The sequence below is a fragment of the Fusarium redolens genome, assembly GCF_020744475.1.
Source record: "Fusarium redolens strain MPI-CAGE-AT-0023 chromosome Unknown BKA55scaffold_11, whole genome shotgun sequence".
In the NCBI taxonomy this organism is placed as follows: domain Eukaryota; kingdom Fungi; phylum Ascomycota; class Sordariomycetes; order Hypocreales; family Nectriaceae; genus Fusarium; species Fusarium redolens.
In genome coordinates, this window is record NW_025763674.1 from 1,001,310 (window position 1) to 1,027,807 (window position 26,498).

At 49.8% G+C, this 26,498-nt stretch overlaps 7 protein-coding genes across 7 annotated transcripts; 5 read left to right on the forward strand and 2 right to left on the reverse strand.

Moving 5' to 3' along the window:
- Window positions 1–91: 91 nt before the first annotated feature.
- Window positions 92–4,664, reverse strand: BKA55DRAFT_595492 (uncharacterized protein; the record flags this gene model as incomplete). Its single annotated transcript, XM_046195815.1, has 8 exons — window positions 92–2,150; window positions 2,209–2,492; window positions 2,655–2,756; window positions 3,473–3,513; window positions 3,981–4,002; window positions 4,042–4,107; window positions 4,310–4,518; window positions 4,643–4,664. 8 exons carry the CDS (start codon window positions 4,662–4,664, stop codon window positions 92–94), a joined length of 2,805 nt encoding a protein of 934 aa, XP_046047572.1.
- A 2,198-nt stretch (window positions 4,665–6,862) lies between these two features.
- BKA55DRAFT_516336 (acyl transferase/acyl hydrolase/lysophospholipase) lies at window positions 6,863–8,838 on the forward strand (the record flags this gene model as incomplete). The annotated part of the gene is made up of 3 exons (XM_046188079.1): window positions 6,863–6,929; window positions 6,987–7,554; window positions 7,611–8,838. The coding sequence occupies 3 exons, from the start codon at window positions 6,863–6,865 to the stop codon at window positions 8,836–8,838; spliced, it is 1,863 nt and encodes a 620-aa protein (XP_046047573.1).
- Window positions 8,839–10,720: 1,882 nt separating this feature from the next.
- BKA55DRAFT_516192 (uncharacterized protein) lies at window positions 10,721–14,730 on the forward strand (the record flags this gene model as incomplete). Its single annotated transcript, XM_046188067.1, has 7 exons — window positions 10,721–10,795; window positions 10,919–11,001; window positions 11,086–11,534; window positions 11,588–11,996; window positions 12,082–12,931; window positions 13,257–13,388; window positions 13,435–14,730. The coding sequence occupies 7 exons, from the start codon at window positions 10,721–10,723 to the stop codon at window positions 14,728–14,730; spliced, it is 3,294 nt and encodes a 1,097-aa protein (XP_046047574.1).
- Window positions 14,731–16,175: 1,445 nt separating this feature from the next.
- BKA55DRAFT_573732 (uncharacterized protein) lies at window positions 16,176–16,828 on the forward strand. The gene has a single exon (XM_046193232.1). It carries the CDS (start codon window positions 16,430–16,432, stop codon window positions 16,706–16,708), a length of 279 nt encoding a protein of 92 aa, XP_046047575.1. The 5' UTR covers window positions 16,176–16,429; the 3' UTR covers window positions 16,709–16,828.
- Window positions 16,829–17,067: 239 nt separating this feature from the next.
- On the forward strand, window positions 17,068–18,168 carry BKA55DRAFT_541259 (uncharacterized protein; the record flags this gene model as incomplete). The annotated part of the gene is made up of 2 exons (XM_046190361.1): window positions 17,068–17,127; window positions 17,191–18,168. The coding sequence occupies 2 exons, from the start codon at window positions 17,068–17,070 to the stop codon at window positions 18,166–18,168; spliced, it is 1,038 nt and encodes a 345-aa protein (XP_046047576.1).
- Window positions 18,169–18,469: 301 nt separating this feature from the next.
- Window positions 18,470–19,213, reverse strand: BKA55DRAFT_692161 (HotDog domain-containing protein; the record flags this gene model as incomplete). Its single annotated transcript, XM_046199742.1, has 3 exons — window positions 18,470–18,827; window positions 18,897–18,947; window positions 19,131–19,213. The coding sequence occupies 3 exons, from the start codon at window positions 19,211–19,213 to the stop codon at window positions 18,470–18,472; spliced, it is 492 nt and encodes a 163-aa protein (XP_046047577.1).
- Window positions 19,214–20,443: 1,230 nt separating this feature from the next.
- Window positions 20,444–21,988, forward strand: BKA55DRAFT_516600 (pseudouridine synthase; the record flags this gene model as incomplete). Its single annotated transcript, XM_046188097.1, has 1 exon — window positions 20,444–21,988. One exon carries the CDS (start codon window positions 20,444–20,446, stop codon window positions 21,986–21,988), a length of 1,545 nt encoding a protein of 514 aa, XP_046047578.1.
- Window positions 21,989–26,498: the final 4,510 nt, after the last annotated feature.

Below are 26,498 nucleotides of genomic sequence, written 5' to 3' on the forward strand. Positions count from 1 at the left end.
CATTTACTTCGTTTCGTCATATCGTTGAGTGCATTGCACCGGATTCGTAACATGGGTCCTGTAGTCAGTCACCAAGCGCCAATTTTTTCTTTCACTCTGGAGTGTCAACCTCCATCCTGTCTTCTGAAGGCTTTATATCCACGATCAAGGATTCTTCCGTCGGCTGTGAGGGTTCCAGTGTCGACGTCGATGTCATGGTCGACTCTTTATGTTCAAAAACAGGGGGAACAGCTGCGCCGCTGCCACTCGTACCCCCAGTAACCCCGCCGCCTCCCATACCGTTGCTTGCCGACAACCGGTATTCGCCATCAGGCTTACGCTCAATGATACCCTCATCTAGTGCCCACTGGGCCAGGAGGCCATCGACTCCAAGTCTGCCACCTTCGCCTTTCTCCATGTGCCGGCCAACGTGTTCAGTCCATTCGTCCCAGGATGATGGGCCTTCGAAGATGCTTTGGCAGCCTTGCTTCGGGCATGCTGAGCGCTGCGGTGGCAATCGACGCTGAACGAGGCAAGACACTTGCATGTCCTTCACGTGCGTATCCCACTCAGATTGTAGTTTACTATCGCCCTTAGCAATCGCTCTCTTGATCTGAAAAGGTGCATGCATTCGTCGTAAGTGTTGAGTGAACAGGTCTTTGCGATTGAACTCGTTGCCCTTGCCTTCGGCCGTGCTCTGGGGGCAGGATGAACAACGATAGTACTGTAGACAAAGATGTTGAGATGCAATATGTCGCTTCCATTCGTTCTTCGAGCCAAAAGTGCTGGTACAGCCGGCGAATGAGAACGCACATGGGAACGGCCTTGTATGTGCCGCAGCAATGTGTTTCCTCAATGAAGATGAATCCTTGAAAGGAGCATGACTGCAGTGGTTACAACGTGTGTCCTGCTTAGGGAGCGACCGTCGTGGCGGCTTGGCTGCTGCATTGGCATTGCGAAGTGTTGCCAAAGGATCATCATTACCATGCTCCTCAGTCTCGCCTTCGGGCCTTATGTCAGGCATTCCGTCAGGAAGAATCGTGCGCGGCCTGTTGATATTTTGAGTTTCGTCGCTTCGGTGCCGAACATGGCTCAAGGCTTTCAGTTGCTCAGCAGCTTCCTGCATCTCCGCAGAGTCCTCCACTTCGTCTTTGGGTTTGCCATGTCCACCTGCCGGGTTCGCATACGATGGGGCCGAAGGACTAGTATGTGGTAGATGCTCCTTTCGCTCTACGGAATTGGGTGTTTCCCTCACGGCCGGGGAATGGAAAGTGATATCATGGCCCTCATCTCGTCGAACACGTGCAGGCGTTCCATATGCGTGGTCTCTTGCCTCCAGAAGAATTCGCCCATCTTCGACTTCTCTTGCAGATGGCTTGATACCAGAAGAACCTACAAGTCTGTGATACAAGTGAATCATGTTGTGAGAGCTTATGTATCCCAAAAAGCAACAGACTTTGTCATGCTGCACCACATTCCAAATGGAGTGGGGCATGGAGATAAGGAGCATGGTAGGTGGTCCAAGGAACATGCCTTCCACTGCGATTTTATCACCAAGAGGCGGTGTGCTTTGTAGCCATTGGGAGAAAAAGGACATATCTGGGCTAGCATCACCAACAAAAGTCGTACAGACGAGGACACGGTGCTCTTCAAACCTGAGGTCAACAACTGACTCTGGGTCAATGAGCTGTTCTTCGCGGTTCCCTTGACTCTCTGCGTCGATTCCATTCTGTGATCCTGAGCGAGGTCTCGAGGGCATTGGCGCAAGAGCAATACTATGGCCTTTTCCGGGTGTCAGGGGCATGAAAACCGGATGATGTGGAGACGAATGCGTATTCGAGGTACTGCCATTTGTTTGTCGGGGAGTCTGAACCAGTTGCTGTTGCTTCAGCGATAACACTTCCTCGTGGAGCTTCTGTGTCGTAAAGGGGCGTCCGCTGCTGAGCTTTTGTAGGGCCTCGACCAAATTTGACGTAAAGGAGCGTTCTGTGCTGTCTGGGCTGCGATCGGATGTGCAAGCTGCTATGGCTTGCTTCACGCCGTGACTACCAGCCATGGGAGGATCTGGTACCGTGCATGTGTCCAGCAACAAGAGGATATCGGACTGGGCATCCTCAAACAGGCAACGGACGCCATCCCACTTGAGTTTTGCAGCATCTTCTCGTGCATTACTATGGGAAAGCTGTCAGAGGCAGGAGGAAGATGACATTCGAGAAATGTTCGACTCACCAAGCCCAAAATAGCTGGCCATCAGAGCTTACGTAGCCCTGGCCAGCATAGTAGATAATGAGCAGATGATTGGTTCTTGCGTTCTCGAGAAAAGAAGCAATCTGAACTCCAAGCTTGATGCTAGGGTTCGGTACTGTGGGAATGTGCCATCGCTCAGTTCGGTATTTGTAGTGCTTCTGAAACACTTGCTCAAGTGCAGCCAGGTCTTCGTCAACAGACTCGTCTTCTTCCCACCTTAATAGTAACACAGAAACGTCAGTGTATGGGTGACGTTCGGTCTGTCTCTGGATCAGCATAGCAGCATCCTGTAGATGCCGTGCAAAAGACTCAAAGTCATGTCTTTCGGAAAGAGGAGCTGCGGCCTCCTGAGCTGGATAATGTTGTTGAGGCTATATCCAGAGCCCGGGTTAGCAAGAAGACGCGGAAAGCTGGAAATTAAAGCTGACCGATTCGTGAGGGAATTGTGTTGGCGGCGGCGGCTTGCTAGGAGTCGTGTTGACCTTAGGAGCCAGCTTTCGCTTTTTACTCGAAGGTTCCATTGGGCAAGGCTGTGGGTCGATGTAGATGCGGTCGTCAGCAGGTTAAGCCGGCGGAGGTCATTGATCAATCGAGGACGAATCGGCCAAGGGCTCGAGCACGAAAGTTCCTGCTACCTAGTATTTGGTTAAGAATTGATACCGTCGTAGTTTCGGTATAATTGACGTCGAAGAGAAGTAAAAGAGACGGCGGAACAAATATATACGGCCAGACGAGGGGAATTGAAATCGAACGATGTGCGAAAAAGTCTCGGCTGATGAGGTCAGAAGGAGGGACAAAGATAGAGGCCAATGGCTACAGAAATGTGGAAAGTCAAAGCACGCCCACGAGGAAAGAGACACTCAACGTCGCAAGAGGTGAAAGAAGAAGAAAATGGCAGAGGGAAACAGGTGAGGCTGGCTCGGCGAGGCTATCGTGGCCGACCTAGGTCCAGGTCATGGAAGATGGGTACAGTTGGTGCTAGGGGTTCTTCATTGGCTATTAGCCGAGCAGAAATGCCACAGAAGAGGAGAGCCAAACTGAAAGTGGCGGCCTCCGCCTCCACTTCGTCAGCCTCTCACTCGCCAAGAGTAAGGTCAAGTCAACGCGGACTGACTGCATTGCATTGCGCCCAGCGAGAGCTGGGTAAGATGGGGCTGTTTCGCCTCGTACCAAGAACAACAAGAGTATACCGATTGTCTGATCATGTACTCACTTTTGAACAATTCCCAGTATCAGGTTATTTCACCACGTTCAGCTCAGCAGCAAACTTAACTGTCTCGGCAACTCCTGTGAGAAAAGAAAAAAGGTAGCTGGAACTACTTTGGAGGGGTTGAATGTTGAACTGAGGGGGTTTGACGAATGGAACCAAAGATGGAAGGCTTCACAAAAGTTCTCAGCTGATAAAAGAAAGAGGAGGAGGTAGGAGATGAAAAGCCTCGATCAGCATTATTTCCAGCGCCTTACCTACCTTGAGCTGCACAAATTATCCATGGCCAGCACAGCTAAAGTTCTCACACAATTTTGAACAACTGCCCAGCCAATCCGAGCCTCATGCTCCATCCCCCTCTATTCTCACAACACGCTACAGATTCACTGAGACGCCAGGTGGGCTGCGATAAGATTGACACATTGGGGAATTGGTCAAGTAAAATCTGGAGGATTTCTTTTGTCGTGAATCACTCTCATTGAGTTTGCTTCACTCTCCAAACTCTGATAACGAGCTCTACTAACAACTTCCTTATTACCTGACCTACTTATCTTGCCTGTATTGAGGTGCTACAGTGTGTGAACATACCAACCCACCTGAACGCTAACTACGACGAGACCAAGAGCACCGAGGCTGGTCTGGGGTCTGTCCTTTGTGGGCCGCTTATTGAGACCCTGAGATCTGTTTTGCAGTTGCAGCGTTTTAGCTCAAGCTGATCAGCTTTCAAAGTTTCAACGGCGCAAGCCCCTCAATTGTCTACACCCAAACACTTGCTATCGTCCTCGGCTGTCATTCGATTCATACTTCAATGTCACCATGGCATAACAAATCGAAAGTATTGCAGCAAGGAGCTTTCGGAGTGGAGAAATGGCGCACCCAACTCAACCCCCGGACGAGCCGTGTCGACTTGTCAACACGGCTGTGGACAGCCAGCAACAGCTGCTGCGCCGTGGAGGACAAGTAGGAGAGCAGAGCACGAAACAGCCGGGTCTCCAACGAATGAATGCAGCAGACGGTGAGAGGGCCGCTCAGCAACCTTGTCCTAAGCATGCACGACGGTAACACTGATTGCAGAAGCACACAGCCTGTGTCGCCAGTCGTTGTAGACCTTGAGCTTGGTGCATTATGCTCTCTGGCACGGGATCATGTAACCCGAAGCCTCCAGCGTCGATAATAGATGTCTTGAAAGTCAATGGATTGGTCACTCACATATGAGGCCATTGGGCTGCATAAGTGATAAGAATCACTTGCCTCGCAGCCTAGCATCCTGAGGTACGTCTGCAGATAGCAACCACAAAAGCAGAGCCTCGGTGTGGGCAGGGCTGACGCATCGAAACATTCCTACTGTTTGAGACGCAGCATGTATCCCTGTTGGTTCGGCAAAACTCAACTGCTCAAGTTGCATGTGGAGGAGGTTTCGTCTAACTATCGTCTAAGATTATTAGAGAATAGCAAAGCCCCCATCCATATCACTGAATGTGTGATGCATCCTTCCTTTCGAATGCATTTTATACCAACTGGTAATAACGAAAAGGGAAGGATGCTGACAGCTTCATTTGATACTCTGTAAATAGTAGGGTTCTGAAATAGATTCAGGTGGGTGTAAGTGGAGGCTGGGAGGGAATCCAGAGCCTGCTGCAGTAAGCGGAGACATTGTATCTCCTCATTCTACCGTAATCAGATCAGTTTGCATTCTTGACTTTCCATTCTTTGGGGGTTACAAATACTTACTTAAGGAACACAAGGCCAGATGAATTTAATCTACTTCTATTGTAAGTAACACCTCGCCAATAGGTTGACGAGTACAGCAACCGCGCATTTGATCGTACTTCGTAAGCAAACTGTTGAGCCCCAAGGTTGATTACGAGGTTGAATCCTTAACCCTCGTATCTCAGTCAGAAGATTCTCGACGAAAAGAAAGACCGCGCGTCTCATTCAGCACTCGTGTAATGTAAAGATACAGCCTTGGTGCCGTGTGCCGAAGATTGGGCATAGCGTTCAACTCATCCGTGGATTCCCGTCGAAGCCTAAGAAATCCAGGTACACCATGTAACTCAATGGAGGCAATTGTGGTTCTCTTGGGTATCACTTGGCTCCCTCATGGGGATTCCAAGAATCAGTATTGAGAAACCCAACATTCCCAATATGGAGACGAGATCGTTAACGTCCCTGATTCTAATAAGAAACCCTGAAGACAATGACAAGTGGACGAGGCTCGGTTACGGGAGTGTGGCGAACACAGCCACAGTCTGAAGATCTACGCAGCCAATAAGAGTCATAACGGACTAACAATTTCCATCTTCAGTCGTTCTATTTCCGTGACAAGTAAATCCCATCCCTTGTTGAGGAAAATGCCACTGATGGGACATGGACTTCCCGACGGAGCTGCCCATTCCCGTTGATTCGTTTCGTAGATCCAACGCAGGCGGTTCTTCTCTACAAACCACAAGCCAAGATCATCGAGGCAAAAAAGCCAAAGCTTTTGGAACACGCCAAGAATGATCGATGGCCCGTGAACGGGCGGGAAAAGCATGCATGGATGGTCGAAAAGAGAAGAGCCAAGCTTACACAGCCACTCTCTAGCCGTCTCGTGTCTGCGAACCACATGGGACGGACGGGATGTAGAGTTTGTATGGTATCATCGTTTCAGCCCAGACAATTGGATCTCATGATATCTACGCGTACTGGACGAGCAAAGAGGGATTCAGCGATCATCGTCTTCATCCCCCATGTCTTCTATTAAACGTGCAGTAGCCAGGAGAAATGTCATGTATCCAACCACAAGACAAGCCGCTGTCAGGATGTCGAGTGGCGCGTGAGTTTCCAGGCCTGGGCAAGTTCCCGTCGCCTCTGCAGTCAAAGACTCGAAATTTACAGGGGTCGAGGGGTACCATCTCGCTGTTCCCAGTAGAGGCTTCCAAGATTCGTCCACTGACGAGCCTGACTCCCGCGCAAATCCGAGAGGTCCGCTCGCTGTTGCGTCAGGGCTTCCAGGGATGATGGGTCCAAAAATGGCTGCCCTGGGCTTCCATGAGGCGGGGCGACCTGCGTTACGTTACGTAGTGCCGACTCTAGTCTTGGGTTGTCGCTCACTGCCAGCCAAGAACTGCTCTGCTGAGAACTATGACTATGACTGCCTGGGCTGCCCACAATCTGCCTTACTGTACCTAGATCAATCAAATCTTGAGCTTTCAACTTCTCCAAAACATCAAAGACCACTCATCTTAGCCCACGCGGCGTGATCAGCTTCATCCCCTCTGAACACCACCGCCCACCTGATCTCGATTAGCGACAAGAGCCAAGACCTTCTATAGCTCACCAACAGCTTTGCGCGACAGTGACACCTTTACAAACACCAAATCGCCCGTATCTCAACTTTCTTCACCCGATTGAAGCGCAAGCCGCAACAGAACTACGTCTTCTGCGCCCATGGACTCCGGCGGAGTCAGGAGAAAGGATACGACCAAAGGCCCGCCTCTTCGAGTTCTATCACTCGGTAAGCGCCCGCCAAGATGACGTCTGCTTTGTTTGATCTAATGCTAATACGCGCCAGATGGAGGAGGTGTCCGCGGTTACTCCATATTCATTATTATCCAGGAGCTTATGCACCGAACTTTTGTCGAGATCGAAGGCCGCGCTCCCAAGCGACACGAAATTCCTAAGCCATGCGATCATTTCGACCTAATCGTTGGTACTGGTACAGGCGGGCTGATCGCCTTGATGTTGGGCCGACTGCGTCTTGACCTCGAGACGTGTAAGGAGCTCTACGTTCGTATGACGCGCATGGTTTTCCAGACCGACAAGACTATTGCCGGTATTCCCTATAGATCGACTTTGTTCAAGGCCAGCAAGCTTGAGGAGGCTATCAAGGCAGCTGTCCAAGAACACACTGTGAAGGAGAGGGAAGGCAACGATGGCTCAGATTCTCCCCTCACCAATCCTCTCAACGCTGCGATGTACTCAAGCGCCGGTGCCCCTCGTCGAAACCAGAGCAATGCAAGCACCGTCAGCTTTAGCGCTCGCAGTCCCGCTTCACAAATGGCGTATCGACCTGCGTATAACTCAAGATACGGCGATCCTAACGCACGCCTATACGATCATCGGGAAAACCGCACCAAAACGTGAGTCATCAATTCCAATGACAGTTCACCTGTGACACCACTAACATATTTTGTAGCGCGGTTACAGCAGTATACAAGGGTTCTCCTCGAGGTTCACCCGCCGCTCTTTTGCGATCCTACGATTCTCGAAAAGAACCTCCTCCCGAATTCGACTGCAAGATTTGGCAGGCCGGGCGAGCCACTTGTGCGATCGGACTGGCCTTCAAGCCCATCACAATTGGTCAATCAGTTTTTCACGATGACGGCGTAGGCACTTTCAACCCTAGTCCGGAAGCCCTGGACGAAGCTGTGGTCAACGAGTGGCCCGGTCGCGAAGTGGGTGTCTTTGTTAGCGTCGGTACTGGCAGACGACCCAAGGGCAGCGATTCGAATTCGCAGATGTGGTACGAAGGCTTCTTGGGCGATTTTGCCGAGGCGCGTAGGAAGTTGATCTCCAAAATTGAGGGGTGCGAGAAGATTCACGAGTACATGATGCGCGAGCACCTTGGAAGGCGAAATGTCAGTATTGACGCCTACTACCGCCTTAATGTTGAGGTTGGTGTGGGTGAGTTTGGAATGAACGAGTGGAACCGACTGGGCGAAATCAGCACAGGTACTCGACGGTATATGTCAAGGGAGGCCGAGCAAAAGATGATTCAGGGCATCTCGTCAAAGCTTGCCAAAATCCACCGAGCCAGGATCCGTCATGCACGAGCTCCCGAAGGAATCCCAGAACTTGTCAAGTCAACCTCAACCACATGGGAGATGCCTATGGCATTCGAGCTTGCAGGAGATATTCCAACTACCGTTCCACTTCCTCACAGCCCCGCGAGCCGATCTTCGTTCGAGTCGGGGTCAGATAGTTTGCATATCCGCAACAACAACCACAACGGTTCGCCACGAAGCTCCAACGAACGAATGCACGCAGAAACGTCTGTACCGCACAACGTTCCAAACTCTCCTCCCCTGGGACCTCGTGGCCCTAGCGCCAGCGCTCCGGCTTTACATCCAGAGGATCGTTTGGCAGTGTCGTCACCAACACCGGCGCAGTACCGCGAAGGGGTTTCGGGTCAGGATTTGATCGCTATTGTGAGCCCGGACGAGTATCCTAGACCACCTCCCAACATGGCCGCTCCGCCACCGACACGGATTGAACCGCCGCCGCTGCCACCCAAGACGCCTCTCCCAGAGAGCCAGCAACATCATGGTCGAAGAGTGCCTGCGGCCGCGCCTCCTTACCCGTTAGACGATGACGAGCCCCCGCCCGTGAACATGGCCCTAAAGCCCGACTACCGGGGAAGATAAGCATATTTTGATGCCGCTTCCTCCTGATACAATCCTTGCAATTTGAGTTAGGCTATGAAAAATGACGTCTCGAGCTTGACTATGAACTCGAATCCACGAAAATTCATGAAATGAGACCTAGAACGATTATAAGACTGGCGTTGTGGGTGGAGGGATTGGTGATGATGTTTCTTGTTTCTTCTGCTTCTGCACGACTAGATACCACCTGGTTTTACTTGGATGCGAACCTTTGAATGTACTTGATGTTATGAAATTGATGGAAAGATGCTGGGTTATTAGCTATATATTCGTTAGTCAATGTGGCTGTACTTGTATAATGGAAAGTAGTTTTTTATTCGTAACGGCTGCCTATTCTCTTCGGAGATAAGAAAGATCAATATGACAAATAGGACCTCTTAGAATATTTTTGTCTCATTGTTCGATCAGCTGGTGCTCGGAGGGTTTGAGAGCTCTAAGATCGCGGGTAAGCAGATCTTCGATACGACGGCTCGCGGTAGCATCCGGCCCCCCACTGATTGTTCCCCTACCTAGGTCTAGGCCTCGATAGATCGTACGGGTAAGAAAGTCCTAAACAACCCCTGTTTGCCTGTGTCTACAACGAATATTCCTTCGAGGGATATCGTAGGATTCTTCTACGTTCTCATACGATGTAACGCACGGTTCCCTTTATTTCTTTTATCAGCAGCTGTGAACTGAGACAATGGACTGATCAAGTCTTACCACGAGGCAGCTGAAAGCTCGCCTTGGAGCTAAAATGAGGATCCATTCCCCCGTCCGTCGGTATTCGCGATTATGCTTGACCGCTTTGGGATAGCTTCACGATTTAACCTTCGATTCATGGTTGAGCTTGTCGTTTTTAATTGGAGAGTTTGTAGCAAACGTTTCTGGCTAGGGCGTATTGATCCCAAGTTCGAGACTCAGCACGATTGTTATCATCAAGAGGTGCATAACAACGACATCACCATTGCTGAGCCTAGATTCTCTCTCTTCCAGACAACTTCTTCTTTTTGTTCCATCACATCCGCTAGAAGGGAGGGAGAAAAAGCAAGCAAGCGTATTGTCACTGTGATCGGCACCCACGGAAAGACACGCGGGCCCTGGTTCGACATTTCTTTGTTCTCGTTTTACTTGGCATATTGTCAAACGCCTCTGAAGAATTGATAGTTTCTGTCATCTTCAACGACGGGAAAACAAGACTGGTCTTTTCTTCGGTTCTGTGCTGGGGGTGACATTGCATCGATATTGGATCCTCTTACACCTGCATATTCATTCCAAGGACGAGAAGAGGCGACAGGAAGAGACTCCCTGCATCCGCGGAACTTTGCGCCAGAGACACGCATACTGCGCTGCAACCAGACAATCCCTCCCTGGATCAGGCCTTGGAAGAAGGACACAGCCTACAGCCTACAGCCGCCCGTTGCCGCGTTTGGTCAACAGGCGAACGACGCTCGGCCTCGCGCTTCAATTCAGATCAGACATATTCCATCTGTTCTTCTCTTCCTGTCTCTATTCCTCTTGAGGAACAAACATGGCTCTCAATTGAACCCTACACCCTTGGGCTTTTCAGTCATTGAGCCCATCCAATCTGCAGCTTGCACACACAAACTGCATCTTTGCTTAGAACCAACAACCATCCGCAATCCTTGTTGACCCCTGGCCTGTCGTCGAACCAACAACCTCACTCAATGTCTCTGACCGGTTCTCATTTGGGAGTGCTGAGCCAATCAATCTCTAGAACGACGTCAAGGGGACACCAAGTATTACCGACATAGATCGCCTGTCATTCTCCATTTGATCATTTTTGGGGTATTGCAAAGAAGAAGAAAAAGGAAATCGCTAAATTGTTGGTGGAACGATGATGCCGGTACTTGGAGCCACGCCGATGCAAGTCGCACCTCGACAACGAGCTCCGCGACAAACGTCATCGTGCCTTGAATGCCGTCGTCGCAAGCAAAAGGTCAGTTTTATTCATTAGAGGTCGCTCAATTGAAGTGGTAAATCTCAGGCCTATTCAGCCTAATTGTTCGCCGCTGTCACGAGTGATCTACTCCCGGATAAAACCCGACTAACATGCTCATAGTGCTCTCAAAGTCAACCATGCACAAATTGCTTCCGTCGGTTTCCCTCACCTGAATGCATATATGAAGTCAAGTCTTCCAAAAGGTTAGTATATTTGACCTACCGTGGATGAACCCTCCATCATTGCCCTTCCAGAACCTCTCTTCTACGGCGACTAACATGCTCCAGACATCATCCAATAGCTTCACGTCCTAAACCACCTCTAGTGGTAGATGTACGAGAAGGGCCATATTCACATCTCAATCCTGCGTCTATCCAAGACGCTCTCTATTGTCTCGAGGATGAGGGATCACGATCGTCCTCGGCATCTAGTCCTAGCACATCCGTTACCACTTCAGCTACACAGCCACGAACTGATCTATGGTTGCCTTACAAGATTCTGTCATCAGCAAATGGTGACAACGATGACACCATAGCTCAGTCTGTCTGGACCATTACGAAACACAGCATCAGAGGAGCCAAACTTAATTATTCCGAGGAGCGGGTTACAGAGATCTTGGGATCTCAAGATCATGATGAGCGGCACGATATCCTTCGGCCAATTGATGGCTCTGCAGTACAGCTAGAGTACCTTCCCATGAAGCCTACCAAGTTAAACAAGGAGTTGGTACGCATTCGTAAGTTGCGTTTGTCGTTTCTGTCCACTTTGTCACTAAAGTGTGTTGTCTAGACTTGCAATTACTCTCACGCTTCAAATGCGCAGTGGACGGCAACCCAGATCCTGCGAATGAGTTCATGAACTTCTGGGTCCCCTGCACTTTGCAAGACCCCCTTCTTCTCCAAATCGTCTTATTTACATCGTCATGCTTCTTATCCGAAACTCGACATTGCCCCAAGGCTTTACAATACGCACATAAGCACCAGGTTTATCGGATGCTAAACTCTCAGCTCACGGATCAACAAGCGCAGACGAGCGATACTTTGGTCCTTGGTGTGGTCCAGATGATCGCAGACTCTTGGTACTGGGGCGCTACGCATGATCTAAAGACTCACCTTGGTGGTCTTAGAGGGATGATCAACCTGAGAGGTGGACTGTCTCAGCTCGGTTTGCGTGGTTATTTGGCCAAGATGGTCCTCATGTAAGTTGATACACAGCAGTCGCCAAGAGAAGGCGGCATCTGTGGTACCTCGATCTTCGTCGTACAAATAGCTGACGTGGTACAGTCACGACATCGTCATGGCGCTCGCACATGAGATCAAGCCGTCCATGTATGGACATCCCGGCTTCGAGTTCCGAGATTCTCGTACCATGCCCTTCAAAACGGCCTTCAACACCCCTTTTATTAGCAACTGGCAATCTTTCAGAGAATGCTCAAATTCTCTGCAACTGCACCCAAGCACAGCTCAAATACTTGACGACATGAGGAGCTTGTTCTCAGCCGCTCTAGCTTTACCAAGAAACCCAGCCTCCGAACACGTCCAAAGGGTTCTCACAACGGCTCAATGGTTTCACGAGAGAATACTAGATCTTCCGGAAGACACACCAGCACTTCGATCTCCAAGACCTTCTGATTCGTCTCGAGCGAGCTCAACTGAGAGTCCGGGCAATTCTCCAGGATCACTTAGAACTGACAAGTCTTCACCACCTATCGTACTTCCAGACATTATGTATCGCGTTATCCGCAAAGTGGCCTTGATCTACTGCAAAGCGATTCTTAACCGCTCTCCAATCAGTTCTGCTTGCTCGGAGGACGACATTGAAGCCATTTGGGGCTCAATTTGGCAGTCCGGCTTGGCAACTTGGAAATCAGTCCTCGGTATATTCGCATGGGTCATGATTGCCCTCGTGACAAATTGTCACAAAATTGGCCCTGGTCGTCTCATCAAGACCTTGACCATGTCTACCATGATGTCCATCGGAATGGAGAACTGGGACGTCTTTAATCATATAGCGAAAACATCCTTCAGATTACAAAGATGGCTAGCAGGAGGACGGGATTATACAAATGACCTTATGGGAGGAGAGAAAGTGGTGGACAAATATGGCTTTGGGATGACAGGCGCATTACCAGCTGTTGATATACCAGCTGATGTGGAATTATCAGAAGATATTTAGATATGTGCAGGCCTCGGCTTTGCAATGCACAAAGTTCCGGCTTCAGTCACATGCAGATACGAGCAAGGAATGGCCTCTAAACGCGGAGATCATGTCCGTTTATATGTTCAATGACGACATGTCTCAGCTGCATACAATTATGCGCTCCACTGCAGCTTTCTTGTGAGACCATGAAAACTGTCAAATACTCGCTTCTTCCTCGAAGGGGCATCGGTCATTGTCTCTGACGCCACTTCTTACTACTTGAAGGAGGCATTTTCCAAGTTACACAGACCGAATCTAGTTATTACGTGGTACAATGTGCGACTTTACTCAGCTTCGAGGCGATATACTGCATGGTGATGTTCTCTTGCCAGGAGATGACGGCTATGAGGACGTGTTGAAGAGGTGGAGTGCGGCTTGCGTGAAGAAGGCAGTATGTTGAGCACATCAAGGTCTTGGGCGATACTAACACAACACAGGCAGCCGTTGTCTTACCAGTTAACTCACAAGAGGTGTCCACGGCAGTCAAGTTTGCAGTTTCGAATCGAATAGCAATGACTGTATGCGGTGGTGGTCATTCATCCAGCGGTGCCTCTTCATCCGAAGGCATGGTCATTGACCTCAGAAAGATGCGCAAAGTTGAAGTTGACACAGAAGCCAGGACTGTCGAGTTTGAAGGGGGCTGTCTCTGGGAAGATGTCGATACTGCTCTTGAACGTCATGGCTTAGCGACCGTTGGAGGTGTCGTGAACCACACAGGGGTTGGAGGACTTACACTCGGTGGAGGACATGGTTTTCTAACACCGCGTCACGGCCTAACTATTGACAATTTGTTGAAGGCGGAAGTTGTTCTTGCAGATGGGACGATAGTTGAAGCGTCTGAGGACACGAATCAGGATCTGTTCTGGGCTATTCGAGGCGCTGGTGCACAGTTCGGAGTTGTCACTCGCTTCATTTCTGGAGCTCATCGACAAGACAGAGTCTGGAGTGGAACATTGGCGTACTCGGCTGATAGGCTACCTGACCTACTGCGCTTTGCGAATGTGTTATATGGAAGACCGAACCCAGAGGGGCATTGCTTCGCATTGGGCATTGGCTTTGGACCTGATGAGACGACTCGTGTCGTGTCTGCTATCCCTCTGTTCCACGGTTCAGAAGCAGCTGCCAAGCAATATTTCTCTGGTATCCTCGAGATGGAAGCGATAGCCAACAATACGGAGATGATGACAACGGCGAAGACGAACACGCTGCTCAACTCCGTCATGGACCACGGCATTCGACGACTCATGGGATCAGGCAACATCACAATGCCTCTTGAAATCGAACCAATGTTACAGACCACTGAAACATTCTGGCAATTCTGCGAAACCCATGATGGAATGGGCAAGTCTGTCTTAGCTATTGAGTTCTTCCCAACAGACAAGATTCGCGAAGTCCCCCAGGATGCAACAGCCTACGCCAATCGAGGAGACTACTATGATGCAATGACTTCTTTTGCATGGGAGAACCCAGATTACGATACAGATATACGACAGTTCAATAGGAGTCTCTGTAAGAGGATTCGAGAAACGAATGGGTATTCAGCTACGGCGGGTGGACACTGGAGCAAGGGGCCTGTAGGGGTGTATATCAACATTGAGGCTGATAGTATATCACCCAAGGATGCTTGGGGTGCAAATCTGCCTAGGTTGAGGGAGTTGAAGAGGAAGTATGATCCGAATAATGTGTTTAACAAGTGGCATGGTATCGCTGAGGATACAGCTGGGACAGTATAATGGGATTGCAGTAATGTTCCTTGAATTATTATGATAAATGAAATGAGACTCCTATTCTTCACAGTTTGATTGCGGATTGTTAATAAGACCTAGAACATGAACCGTATTGCGATTTCCCTGAAAACTAACTTCTGTCTCCATGGTTGTGTATGTGTCTGGCAAGCTTCTAATGGCAGTGTTTGTCCGATTTGTTCCTTGCTATCGACGGAGTAGCATGACACTTTTATCTTTTCGTATATGAATTGTAGCGCTGGTATTCTATATCGTTTAAGCCTGATATCATTCGACTTCAAAGGTATACATCAGGTTGGTGCTATCTAAAACATGTCAGTCCTCAAAACGCTTACCCTAGGCCTCCACCTGTAACTTGTAAGATGAACAATGCGTTTTCGTTCTCTGACCTCACAGCATACTCATACTGTGAGCAACAAATGGTCGAAGTGAATGTACTTTGATTCATGATCATTTCAATAGAGTTCAGTTTATTAATCGGAAAATATGCAAAGATTCCGAATTCCATCACAGTACAGGATAAGTTCCGAGACACGATACGATAATTACACCACCCATGGTGTTTATAAGACAAGGGATGATTGAGTTGACTAGAACGTGAGGCAATTGCCTTTCGCATCAGCTGTTTCAACTCTCGACGGACCACTAATTGTCAGCGGAATAGAAAGCTTCATTGGACCAAACGCCGTGCATCGGCCGGCAGGTTCACCGACGCCGAAAGTCTCACGCCTGAAGCGCACCAACCAATAACCAACATAAGCGAAGTGAAGCAAAATTGAAGGGATTATAATTGAGTTTCGGCTACGACTTGGAATTTCAAGAATCACTCAGTCACGTTCGTGATGATGAGGAGACTTTGCTTGGCGACGATCGAGAAACAGGAGACGGCATGCCAGTTCTGGTACCGTCAGCGTCAATGATGCCAGTGACGCTAGCGAGTACGTTCCTTGGCCCGAGTCCCGGAGATAGGAGGGTTTCAAGGTTTAGTTTAGTCAATGGCACTAATGAGTGACATATGGCGCGACAACGTACGGAAGATGCCGCGCAAGTTTACGATATGTCATATCTGTCTATGAGCTTGGCTTGGAACAAGAGACGCTCTAGGCGATGGAAAATGTCAAAGGCTGGGTTTTGTGGGGGTTCATGAGCAATGCAGAGGGATCTGCAGGGGATTTGGTGGAGGTTGAATGTAACGGTATCGCGATATTGAAATGTGTAAGCGGAATTCCTTGTCTTACAAGTGGTGTCATGGAGTTGAAGGTCAAGGGACTATTGATCAAGGTGTAGGGAGATGGGATGATGAGGCTCATCGTATACCGAGCCCTAGAAGGAAAAAGAAAAGTGATGAACAGGTACGAAGCAACATGCCACTTATAAAGTTGAAGTTAATGCACTGACTGCATCACGCACAGGTACTGCCTGTAGCTGTAGATGGCTGTAGTACAGCGGATACAGTAGCAAGTTACGGTTGTAGCCATTCAGGCTCCTCGGAGTGAGATCCGGGGCACAGAAGAGGCCAGCAGTTGCGATGCTTATGTATACCCGATCAGTACAAGCGCATCGCGGTAGTTGAGCAGTGTCGGTCCTCTTCTTTACCTTGTTCTTGTTTTATTGTGTTTCATGGCAGTTGGATACCTGCAACAGTCCTGTACTCCGTACAGAGTACTGAGAACGAGATTGCAGATGCATGCACACGCCCTACCACACCTGCACTGCTTTGGGCAGTTGTAGCAGCGTCAGATTTTCAGCTTCTCTCATGCATCTTCTCCCCTTCCATGCATGTTGGCTTGGCACGGTGAATTCGTCAATTCAACTAAACTCGGCAGAGAAGAGTCGGGGGCGGAGTTACATTACAGTACAGTACACCGAAAGTGTCCGACGCGACGGAATATTTATATTCGGTGACGTCAGGGTTTGTAGCGGCGGTGAGGGATGTGCTGTTACTGTGATGCATCTCTGGTGGTGAGTTTGGTTTGGCCTAGTGATGGTTTCAAGAAGCACAGGGCATTTCTAGGTACTAATAGACAGGGGAGATAGTAACCTCACTTGTATATCATAATGAACAAATACTAGAGAGTTAAAGAGATCCCAACAATACTATGTAAATTGTATACTGAATAGTCAACATGATTGACAAATCTCTACGTAGACAGAACAAGGTGGAATCAACAGTGGGGGTTCCATGATGGAGGGGAAACCCCGCCCTCGAAAACATCATCATTCTTGTTCTCTCTATTCTCTCAGAGAACTGCCGACATATGATTGCAACTCATTACCCCCAGAGATAACAAACAACAACCTCAAAATAGCCCTACAGTATCAACAATGGCTCCTATCGGCGTAGCATTGATCGGCGGAGGCCTTTTCGCTAAACAGGCACACATGGTGCGAAACCCCCAATACAACGACCCAATGACGTATGCAGAGTGCTGAACAGAGGCCCGACAGCCTGCTATCATGAAGGCAGATAACCTCGCTCTCAAGGCGATCTACTCCCGTTCTCTCAAGTCGGCCAAGGAGACGGCTGCTTTGAACACCCGCTCCGGCCAAGACCCGGACTTGTACTCGGCCGATTCGGGATCCGGCAAGTCCTTTGACGACCTTCTTGCTCGCGAAGACATTGAAGCTGTTATCATCGCGTTGCCCATTCCGAGCCAGCCCGAGCACATCAGAGCCGCTCTCGCTGCTGGCAAGCATGTCCTTGCCGAGAAGCCGCTTGCTCCCACCGTAGCTGATGGCAAGAAGTTGATCGAATACTACCGTGGACTAGGAGGTAAAGCTACCTTCTCGATTGCAGAGAACTTTCGCTACAAGCCATCGTTCGACTATGCCGCTGCAGAGGCCTCCAAGCTCGGAAAGCTGCAGCACTTCAGTGTACGCGTGTTCTTCTACATGGGCGAGGATTCTCAATGGTATGGCACCGCTTGGCGTGCAAAGCCTGAGTTTCAGGGTGGTTTCCTGCTCGACGGCGGAGTACACTTCTCTGCAGCGACTCGACAGCTTCTCACAGATCCAGCAGTCGATGTGACAGCCTTCACGACTCAGACACAACCTCACCTGCCACCAATCGACACCGTGAACGCAGTGATCCGACTTAAGAGCGGTGTAAGTGGCACGTACCAGCAGACATGCGGCTCCAAGATGAGCACCTCAGTATTCCAATTCGGCTACGAGAAGGGCTCCGTGGTGGTCGATGGAGATAAGGTGACCGTTACGCCGTGGGATGGTGAGCCTAATGTCAAAGAGTTTGAGAGGACGAGCGGTGTGACGGAGGAGGTTGAGGCGTGGGCGAAGGCGTTGGTTGAGGCAAAGCCGGACAAAAGGCAGAGCGTCGAGGAGGCGTTGGCGGATCTCGAGTTTTTGGAGTTAATGTTTGAGAGTGGCCTTAATGGAGGGCAGGCTAAGAAGTATGAGTGTCAGTTGTGAAGTTGAGATTTTGGTGTAAGCAATAGTTCGGTTGGTGTAAGTCATTGGGTAGTAATAGTGTGCCAGGAATATGAACAGGCATCAGATACAACAGGCATCAGTAATAAAAACGAAATATTAGCCGAACAATGTAACATAATTCGACTGGGTTTGCAAGCCAAGTCTGTATCTTTCTGAATTTGCAGGACTGAGCCTCTTGGCCTTTAGGATCCTGGTTTGCGATATAGATGAACAGCACCAAAACATTCATTCTTTATTATAGTGGCCCATGTAAGCTCAGCACCTATGCTTACCTATAGCCTTAAAGCTTAGCCTTTGCTTTAATTGCATTGTCATCAACGACCAGCTCCTGCAGCTTCTCACGAAGCGTTGAAGCCATACCATCCTTTAACGGTCGATTCGTCTTACGATCAACATACACCTGTATAAATTCCCCTACCGCCTTAACCTCCTCCTTTCCCTTCTCAAAGAGAGCAGTCTCATACGTGACGCTAGATTTACCTAGCTTGTTGACACGTAGGGCAAGCTCCGCGACGGCAGGGTACGCGATAGATGAGAAATAGTCAGTGTGGGTGTGCACACACATACCAAACTGTGGTGCTGTAGGAGGATGGAGACCACAATTCTCAATGAGGTATGCGTTGATGATAGAGTCGAATCTAAGAAGAATTGAAGGTTATTCGCTGGATCTTGAGATCTTGGAGAGATCGTCGCTTTTAGTCACTTACAAAAAGTTGTAAACGGAATTGTTCATGTGGTCATACATATCATTGTCGTTCCTATTAACAAGGGAGTCAGTCTATTGAAGCGATAAATCATATCCCTTTCACACGTGAGAAATGTCACTGCAACAGTAGACGCATTCCGCAATTCGCAGTGATAGGGTCAAGTAATGAAAGATGGTAATAATCCGGAGCAAAGGATACGGCTCTAGCCAACGCATTATTGAGGCGCAAACTCACCATCGCGTGCGGTAGTCAAGGAAGAAACGATAGTCTTCTCTCTTGCGGGTCTTTAGCTCCGCTGGTGAAGCCTTGTTACCCATTCCGCGGATCAAATCTCCGGGGTAAGATAAACGCCTGGGTGGTATCCGTAACGTTCTCGACCGTGGCTTTTGCTTATGCCCTTTTCACTTTAATGCAACCGAGGTCAATGAGTCCAGACTTTTGGTCAAAGGGGACTGAGACTGATGACTTGATCCTTCGAAAGCTGCGCGCGATGTAAAATATGGGGTAACTTTGTAGTCTGGACCGCTTATGTCTCCGATGGTGTTCGATGAGGAAACAGCCCCAGTGTTTGAGAATCGGGAGTCAAGGGCAAAACCTCACGACGAGGTTAAAATGATTTGAAATGGAATAAGATGAAATCTAAGAAACAATGAATTCCTGGGGTATTCACTTTTAGACGTGTTCCCGAGGTTCTGGGTTCTCCAATCTCAAAGGGGAAAAGCCGAGGTTCAACTCAACTCTTTGACGTGCTGCCCTGAACTTTGAATGTTTGTTCCCAGCCCCGGGAATTGATGAGGCATTCCCGTCTTCAAGAGCGGTTTGTCCGCGCGCGGGGCTGATTTAGTGGACGGTTGACCTAGATTCCGCAGTCGTAGCAGCTAAGCTCGGGCACTCAAATCCCCTAGAGCACCCGATGGACAGTGGACGACGGGGCGGCCTGGACTGGGCTGGATGCCTGCAGGCCAGTGCCCCCAAGCCCTGTTCGTCAGTGGACTAGACTGACCTTTTGGGCTTTTGGCGGGGGAATCTTGAAACCATCTGCCAACACGGGCAAATCACGGCTTTACCTTTGCTTTGCAGAGGGGCAGAAGGGTCGTCTCACCAAAAGGCTCAGACCGCCCGGGGATTAATTACCTAGAACAGGCGAGGGGTCCATTCCTGCCGCATGTCACCGCTCGTTTCTGCCGCTAACCCAACCCACAGAAAAAGATATCGTCAGAATTTCAAAGACAATGTTTGCCAAGGGAGTCTCGCTAATCCCCGGGCCCACGCATACAACACAGACATCAGTGATAATTTGTCACTACACATTCTTTCAACCCTTTGCTGAAAAACGCCCTTCCCTGCGCCTTTCTTTCACGCATACCGTTGCCTGCCGCACACAAGTTAAAAAAGCGCCGCATCTTCTCCTCGACGGCTGCTGAGGAATGAGGGCTGCTGCTCTTCGCCTCGGCCCGCACTCCTCCGCATTACACAGATCTAGGTCCCTGTCCAGGGCCACAGCCAGAACCTCCTCGTTACCCCCTCGCGAAAGACGCCCCTTTGCAATGGTCACGTCGTCACCAACGCTCGAGGATTCGCCCTCGGAAGAGAACATCTTTGCGAATTCTTTCCAGGATCTTGATATTCAGGATGACCAGGGTCTTACACCAAGCCCTGTCCCGAGCCAACCAAGCTCCGATCCACCACAAGCCGCCACCAACAACAATAAACAACAAAATCAAAGACGTCCAAAGCAAAAGAAGAAGCAAGATCCGCCAAAGGTCTCGGATTCGGATGAGCCCCTCATTACACCAGTTGGAGACCCTTGGCCCCGGCCATATCACTTTGAGGGAGATGGATTGCGTCGGGTAGTTCCATACCATTTCACTTACAACACACATTGCAAGGAAAGATGGCGAAACAGGCCCCTCCTTGATATCTATGAATCCGAATTCAGGGACCGACCGCTAGAGTACTATCGCCAGTCTATGATACGGGGAACTATCTTTGTTAACGGTCGGCGAGTTGGGCCCGATTATATTCTCCGGAATGGTGACCTCATTTCTCATACTCTGCACCGCCATGAACCTCCAGTAACAGAAGACCCTGTGCAGATCATCCACGAGGATGAAGATATGATCGTTATCAACAAGCCCGCGGGAGTTCCCGTGCACCCTGCAGGAAGGTACAACTTCAACTCGGTTGTTGAGATTATGAAATCCGACCGCGGTCCAGCATTTTTGCCATACCTCTGCAACCGCCTGGACCGTCTCACAAGTGGTATCATGTTCATCGCAAAGAACCCAACTGCCGCGGAGGCGTTGGGCATCAAGATCAAGGACCGCACAGTAAGAAAAGAATACATCGCTCGAGTGATGGGCGAGTTTCCCGATGGCGAGGTCGTTTGCGATCAACCCATTCTACAAATATCTCCCAAACTTGGCCTTAACAGGGTGCGCGCGAATGGCAAGACAGCCCGAACTGTGTTTAAGAAGTTGGCCTACTATCCCGCCGAGGGAGGGAACGACGTAAACGAGCGTCCTAAAACCCCCGAACAAATTCAGGACGAGAAACTTCGCCCTTGGGTAAACAAGAAGGGATACTCGATTGTTCGATGTCTCCCTGTTACGGGCCGTACTCATCAGTTGCGGGTTCACCTACAACATCTCGGCCATCCTATTCAAAATGATCCTATCTATGCTAACCGGCGTGTCTGGGGCGTCGATCTGGGACAAAACGACGCTGATGCGACTCAAAACACAGACGAAGACATCGTCAGCCGGCTGTCTCGGATGGGCAAAGACGAAGTGGCGGAAGCTGTAGCTTATTACGATGCCATGGTGGATAGATATGAAGAAAAGAGGGCCGAGAAGCTTACGGGCGAGCTCTGCAACATATGCGAGACACCTCTATACTCAGACCCTGGCGAACATGAGTTGTCGCTATGGCTCCACAGTCTTCGGTATGAAGATGCAGGTGGTGCCTGGTCCTATGTTAGCCCGTTGCCTCGATGGGCCCTTCCACCGGAGGGAATGAGCGGCCCAACATCGGTGGGTGGGATGGAGGAGTTGGTGGAGGCGGTTAAGGACGAGAACCCTGAGATATCATGATAATTGCCATTCCGTACAACAAGCACCAAGCAACCTCAGATACCTACACTACATACTCCGTACATATTACGACCATCGCGTGGACAACGCCACCAAATAGAACGAGATGGCAACTCGTAGATACACATGAGCAGCTGAACTATAGCACATCTCGGATGAGAGTTGCAACGCTGCCGAACCTATCAAACAAGACCAACTTGATCCCCGGCGCCAGGGTGAGGATCCTATACCCTGTGGATCTACTATTCGTGACCAGGGTCGGCCTATCCCCGTCAGTAATATAGGCAGACTATGACTATTTAGCTTGTGCATGAGGTTCCTAGCCCGTATACACTGGAGGCTGAGCCAAGATAGGGCTTGGCTTCGAAACCCTTGAACATTCTTTAAGATTACAAGCCTAGGGTTTGTGTTGTGATGCAAGGCATGCGACCGATATCTGTCTTACCTATCCGTATGCCGCTTGGGATACCCTTCACCCGGGAGCGCGGATTTACAACAGATAAACCCAAAGTTTAAGACAAGACAGTGGTCCACGGTGGCTAACAACGGACACTTACTAGAGGCTTCGTCGACGCCAGAGGCGCAACATGAAGCAACCAGTACGGAAGCCACTGACAGACTAACTCATCCCTCACCCTCGGAACGACCAGTTCTCTGGAGCAGAACCAGGAGGAATCAAGACGAATGGTTCTCGGAGGATTGGGTCAATCTAAGCGAAGTACCGTGAGTCTCCAACGGGGCAGTAATCAGCCAATATGGGGCCCTCAAATCTCAAGCTCTCAACGCATTCCACAGTGAACACAAGATCAGAACATACAAAGGGCCCTAGAAAGATGGACCCTGGAGTCGAGCGCGATGCCATTTCCAAGAGCTGTACCAACCGACAAAGACCGTGATGACCGCCTTGGCTACGAGACTTGGGGAATAGCTCGGGATAGGGTCGACGATGAGATGGGTCTAAGATTGCTCGACGCTCCGGGGCCGGAGCTCGGGAGTTTCACTGGTTAATAGACATCAATAGATGGAGAAACAGAACTCCGACTATCACTGATCATGCCCTGGTGGACGATACATGGGGTAAGGGTCATGGGGTTATTGTAGATCCTCACGGGGATCTTGGGTCGAGCGTTGATTACGTGCAATTATACGGATTGAAGCCTCACTAAACAACTGTTGGCGTCCGTATCCATCACGAGAATACAAGACAAGACAGGACAAGACAAGGCCCCTGACAGGGTTTTGATGAAGCTCATTCAATTGCCTTACCCACTGGACTGGCTAAAACGAAAAAGACCCAGTCAAGTCGAATCACATTGCCATCACATCTTGAGCTCCACGAAGCATGGGTTTAATCATCGTTGGCAAGGGGTCCATCCTCTAGCACAGCAACGGAATTGTGGCTGGCGAGATATGGATCACAGCACGCAAGCAAGCCATGATCGAAGCCTGCGCTGCGGGTGACCATTTGCGGCTGTTTCTCTTTTTTCCCTATTTTCTGGGGTAAAGAAGACAAGTTCATGATTGAGAATTGTTTGCTTTTTTCGTTACCCTTCCCCTCTCCACGGGTTCGGTTCTATTCACCCTTGCCAGCAGTAGTTACCAAGTTCCCGGGTCTTGGTACTTGGTCACAGTTGGTAATGGCAATCAACTCGCGCTGCTAAACTCTAGTCAAGGTTCATCCCGCTCAAACTGGGCGAGATGAACCTCACGATCAGAGTTTTTTTTTCATCTTGAATGCAACGCTGAGCAAGATCGAAAAGCAAGATTCGTGTTGGCGGCTGGAGAAAGTTGGCTCTAGTCGGGGGGAGGCCCTGCTGGGATGGGAGCAAGGAACCCTTTCAGAGAGACGTCATTGATGCAACGCGACGTTGGAGAGAGATACTGAAAACGGTCGTGAAAAATGGATTGCTGACAACTTCAGCTGAGGGACGCGCATCAAAATCAGCTCAGCTTTTCAACTGCCGAGACACGTTGGTTGTCATCATCAAGAATAGAATACAACAAGACTTGGTAAAGGTATTGTCATGTCGAGGGATCTTCGACACACCCGATACAGTACAAACAAACAAAATTCTCTCGAAGCTTACGTTGGGTGCATTCGCAAAGAATGACGCCATGTAGGCCTAATGTTGTCTGTCTGTCTAGTAGGTCCCGCGGCACCATGTCCATTTCCTCGGGGAACCTGGCAGAGAAGATTCTTTTTTCCCTTCCAAAGTCTCAAAGAGGGAGCTCACCTGCAAGCCCCAAAAACTCAACGCACACAAATCACCAGTTAGCAAGCGGCTCACTACGGCCTTGAGTTTTAGGGGGCCACATCCTTAAAACCGCCCTGTGCTGCTATTCCTCCTGGGGGGGGTTTCTCCTGGCTGCGCCGCAGCATAGACTTTCAGCCCCGAATTGCGACCGTAGTTTAGGTTGTCTTGCTTTTTCCTCCGGCGACTGCGAAATGTGCAGTCCATTTGTCCCCAGTCTATCAGTCCTTTACGAATTGCCACGCTGAAAGTGACGGACTGAATGCATGCAGTGGAAATGGCTTTTGCGCTTTAAGGGCCGACAACTCCTCAAAGGAGGCATCTTGTCCGCTGGGACTGAATGCTGGCTCCGTGCGCTGCAGCCAAGTATTCCTTTACTGTACTTACACGGGGGATCTGCAGGGAGTGGATTTCTGAATTGTTTCTTGTTAAATGTTGGCGGGGAATCCGAAGACTGCAGCAGAGATATGATTGATACAGAGGACCAAAGCATGGCTCCATCTCCATTGCCATGTGCCCCAGCACCTGATCTGGGGATTGGTTCTTGGCCTTGGACTTGACCGCAAGATGGTCGACGGTACTGTACTCACAGATCAAACAAGCGGCCGCGATGATGCCATATGGGGGCGGGTTTGGATCGACGCCGTCGAGTACAGTAAAGTTAGCATGAAAGGGAGGATCAGTGATACGACTCGCGATAGGCATGGCTTGTGCCGTTCCATTTGATGGTAACGCTCCCACGTTTTGTCCGACTTCTGATACTGTACTAAAGACAAGGACGAGCGTCTGGTGGTGGTTTACTTTGGCTTTACAGCACACTCACTCACTGATGGCCCCCCTGGTTCCACGTGCCCCACCGCTACACTACGATCCTTGGATCAACTGTGGAAGAGTCCAACAGAGCCCTCCAAGAGGTTAGGACCGCGAAGCGCGCTAACTAGGGAGCCGTCACTGGCGACCGACTGGGTCCCTGACCCCGACTCCAACTACGCCGGATATCGGCTAGGTTAGAGGGATGAAAGTCTAATCCCGCAGGGGTCATAGGCTACGACAGTGCATAGTGGGTAGTGGGGGGAAAGTGGTAGGGATGGGCTCTCGATTCAGTGCTGCAGAGTGTCATCTTGGTGCCCTGGGACTTGTCTATTTTCCACGCTTCTGGAGCTTCCCTGGGGGCCACGCTACGCTACAGTACTCTACACCATTAGTTACAGTACCTTGCTCTCTGTTTAGGTTCAAATTCAAGTTCAAGGTCAACAGTCAACTTTCTTCACGGCCCAACCATCTAAGGGCACCCCGGGCATATGGACTCTGAGACGACGAGTACACCCTTGTTTTATCAGGATGAGAGATACTGAGGCACACACAACAGACAAGACCATCGATATTCTATGATTAATCGAGGATGGCATAGCAGAGAACAACACGATGCCTCGAAGCAAGGCATGGTTGGAATAACACGCCCGTCGAATGACTCCACCGCTAATTACAGTGACATTTACTGCATAGCAAGACAGATGATTGGATTCATCAATCCTCTGGTTCGTCTGTAACATGGGCATGGCTATCGGAGATGGTACTGTAGAATCGAAAGCAGCAGCGAACTCGAATACTTCTGACGGCCAAATGAAATGCAAAAAGACATTCGTTGAGATGTTCGATACAATCGGAGCCAAAACGCCAACCGTCCAACAGAACGGTGACTCTATCTGCTAACGTGCGTCAAGCGAGGACCCCCATATTACGATACTGGCCTTACAGTCAGCCGCAGAGTCCACATCTATAACGATTGATTCTTCAGGACAAAACGGGATCTCTTCCTGTTGCAGACAATAAAGGCGAGAGACACGAATTAACTTAACGGTAGAGACGGGCTCGATCGAAGCTCTGTTCAGCTCAGCGCAAGAAAAAGGGTCCGAGAGCTTGCAGTGGAGCGTCAATCCATTTTGGAACCACAACCATGAAGAAGATGGGACCCGCTGGGTTTATTTACTGCAGTGTTGTTATCCATTCACTGAAGACAATTGAGAGGGGGGAGGAGGAATTGGTTATTGGGTCAAATCAAGGTCAGGCCAGGCGAGACCATGCCATTGAATGTCTACGGTCATGTCTGGTTTGTGGATTGGAAAAACCGGACATTCTTCGAAATGCTATTCCAAAAGTCTGCCTATCGACGACGTTGAAGAAGAACTGGGTTGGCCGAAAGAGACAATAAGCAAGAAACGCTTCGAGAAGCAAGGATAAGCCACCCCAGACTGTTG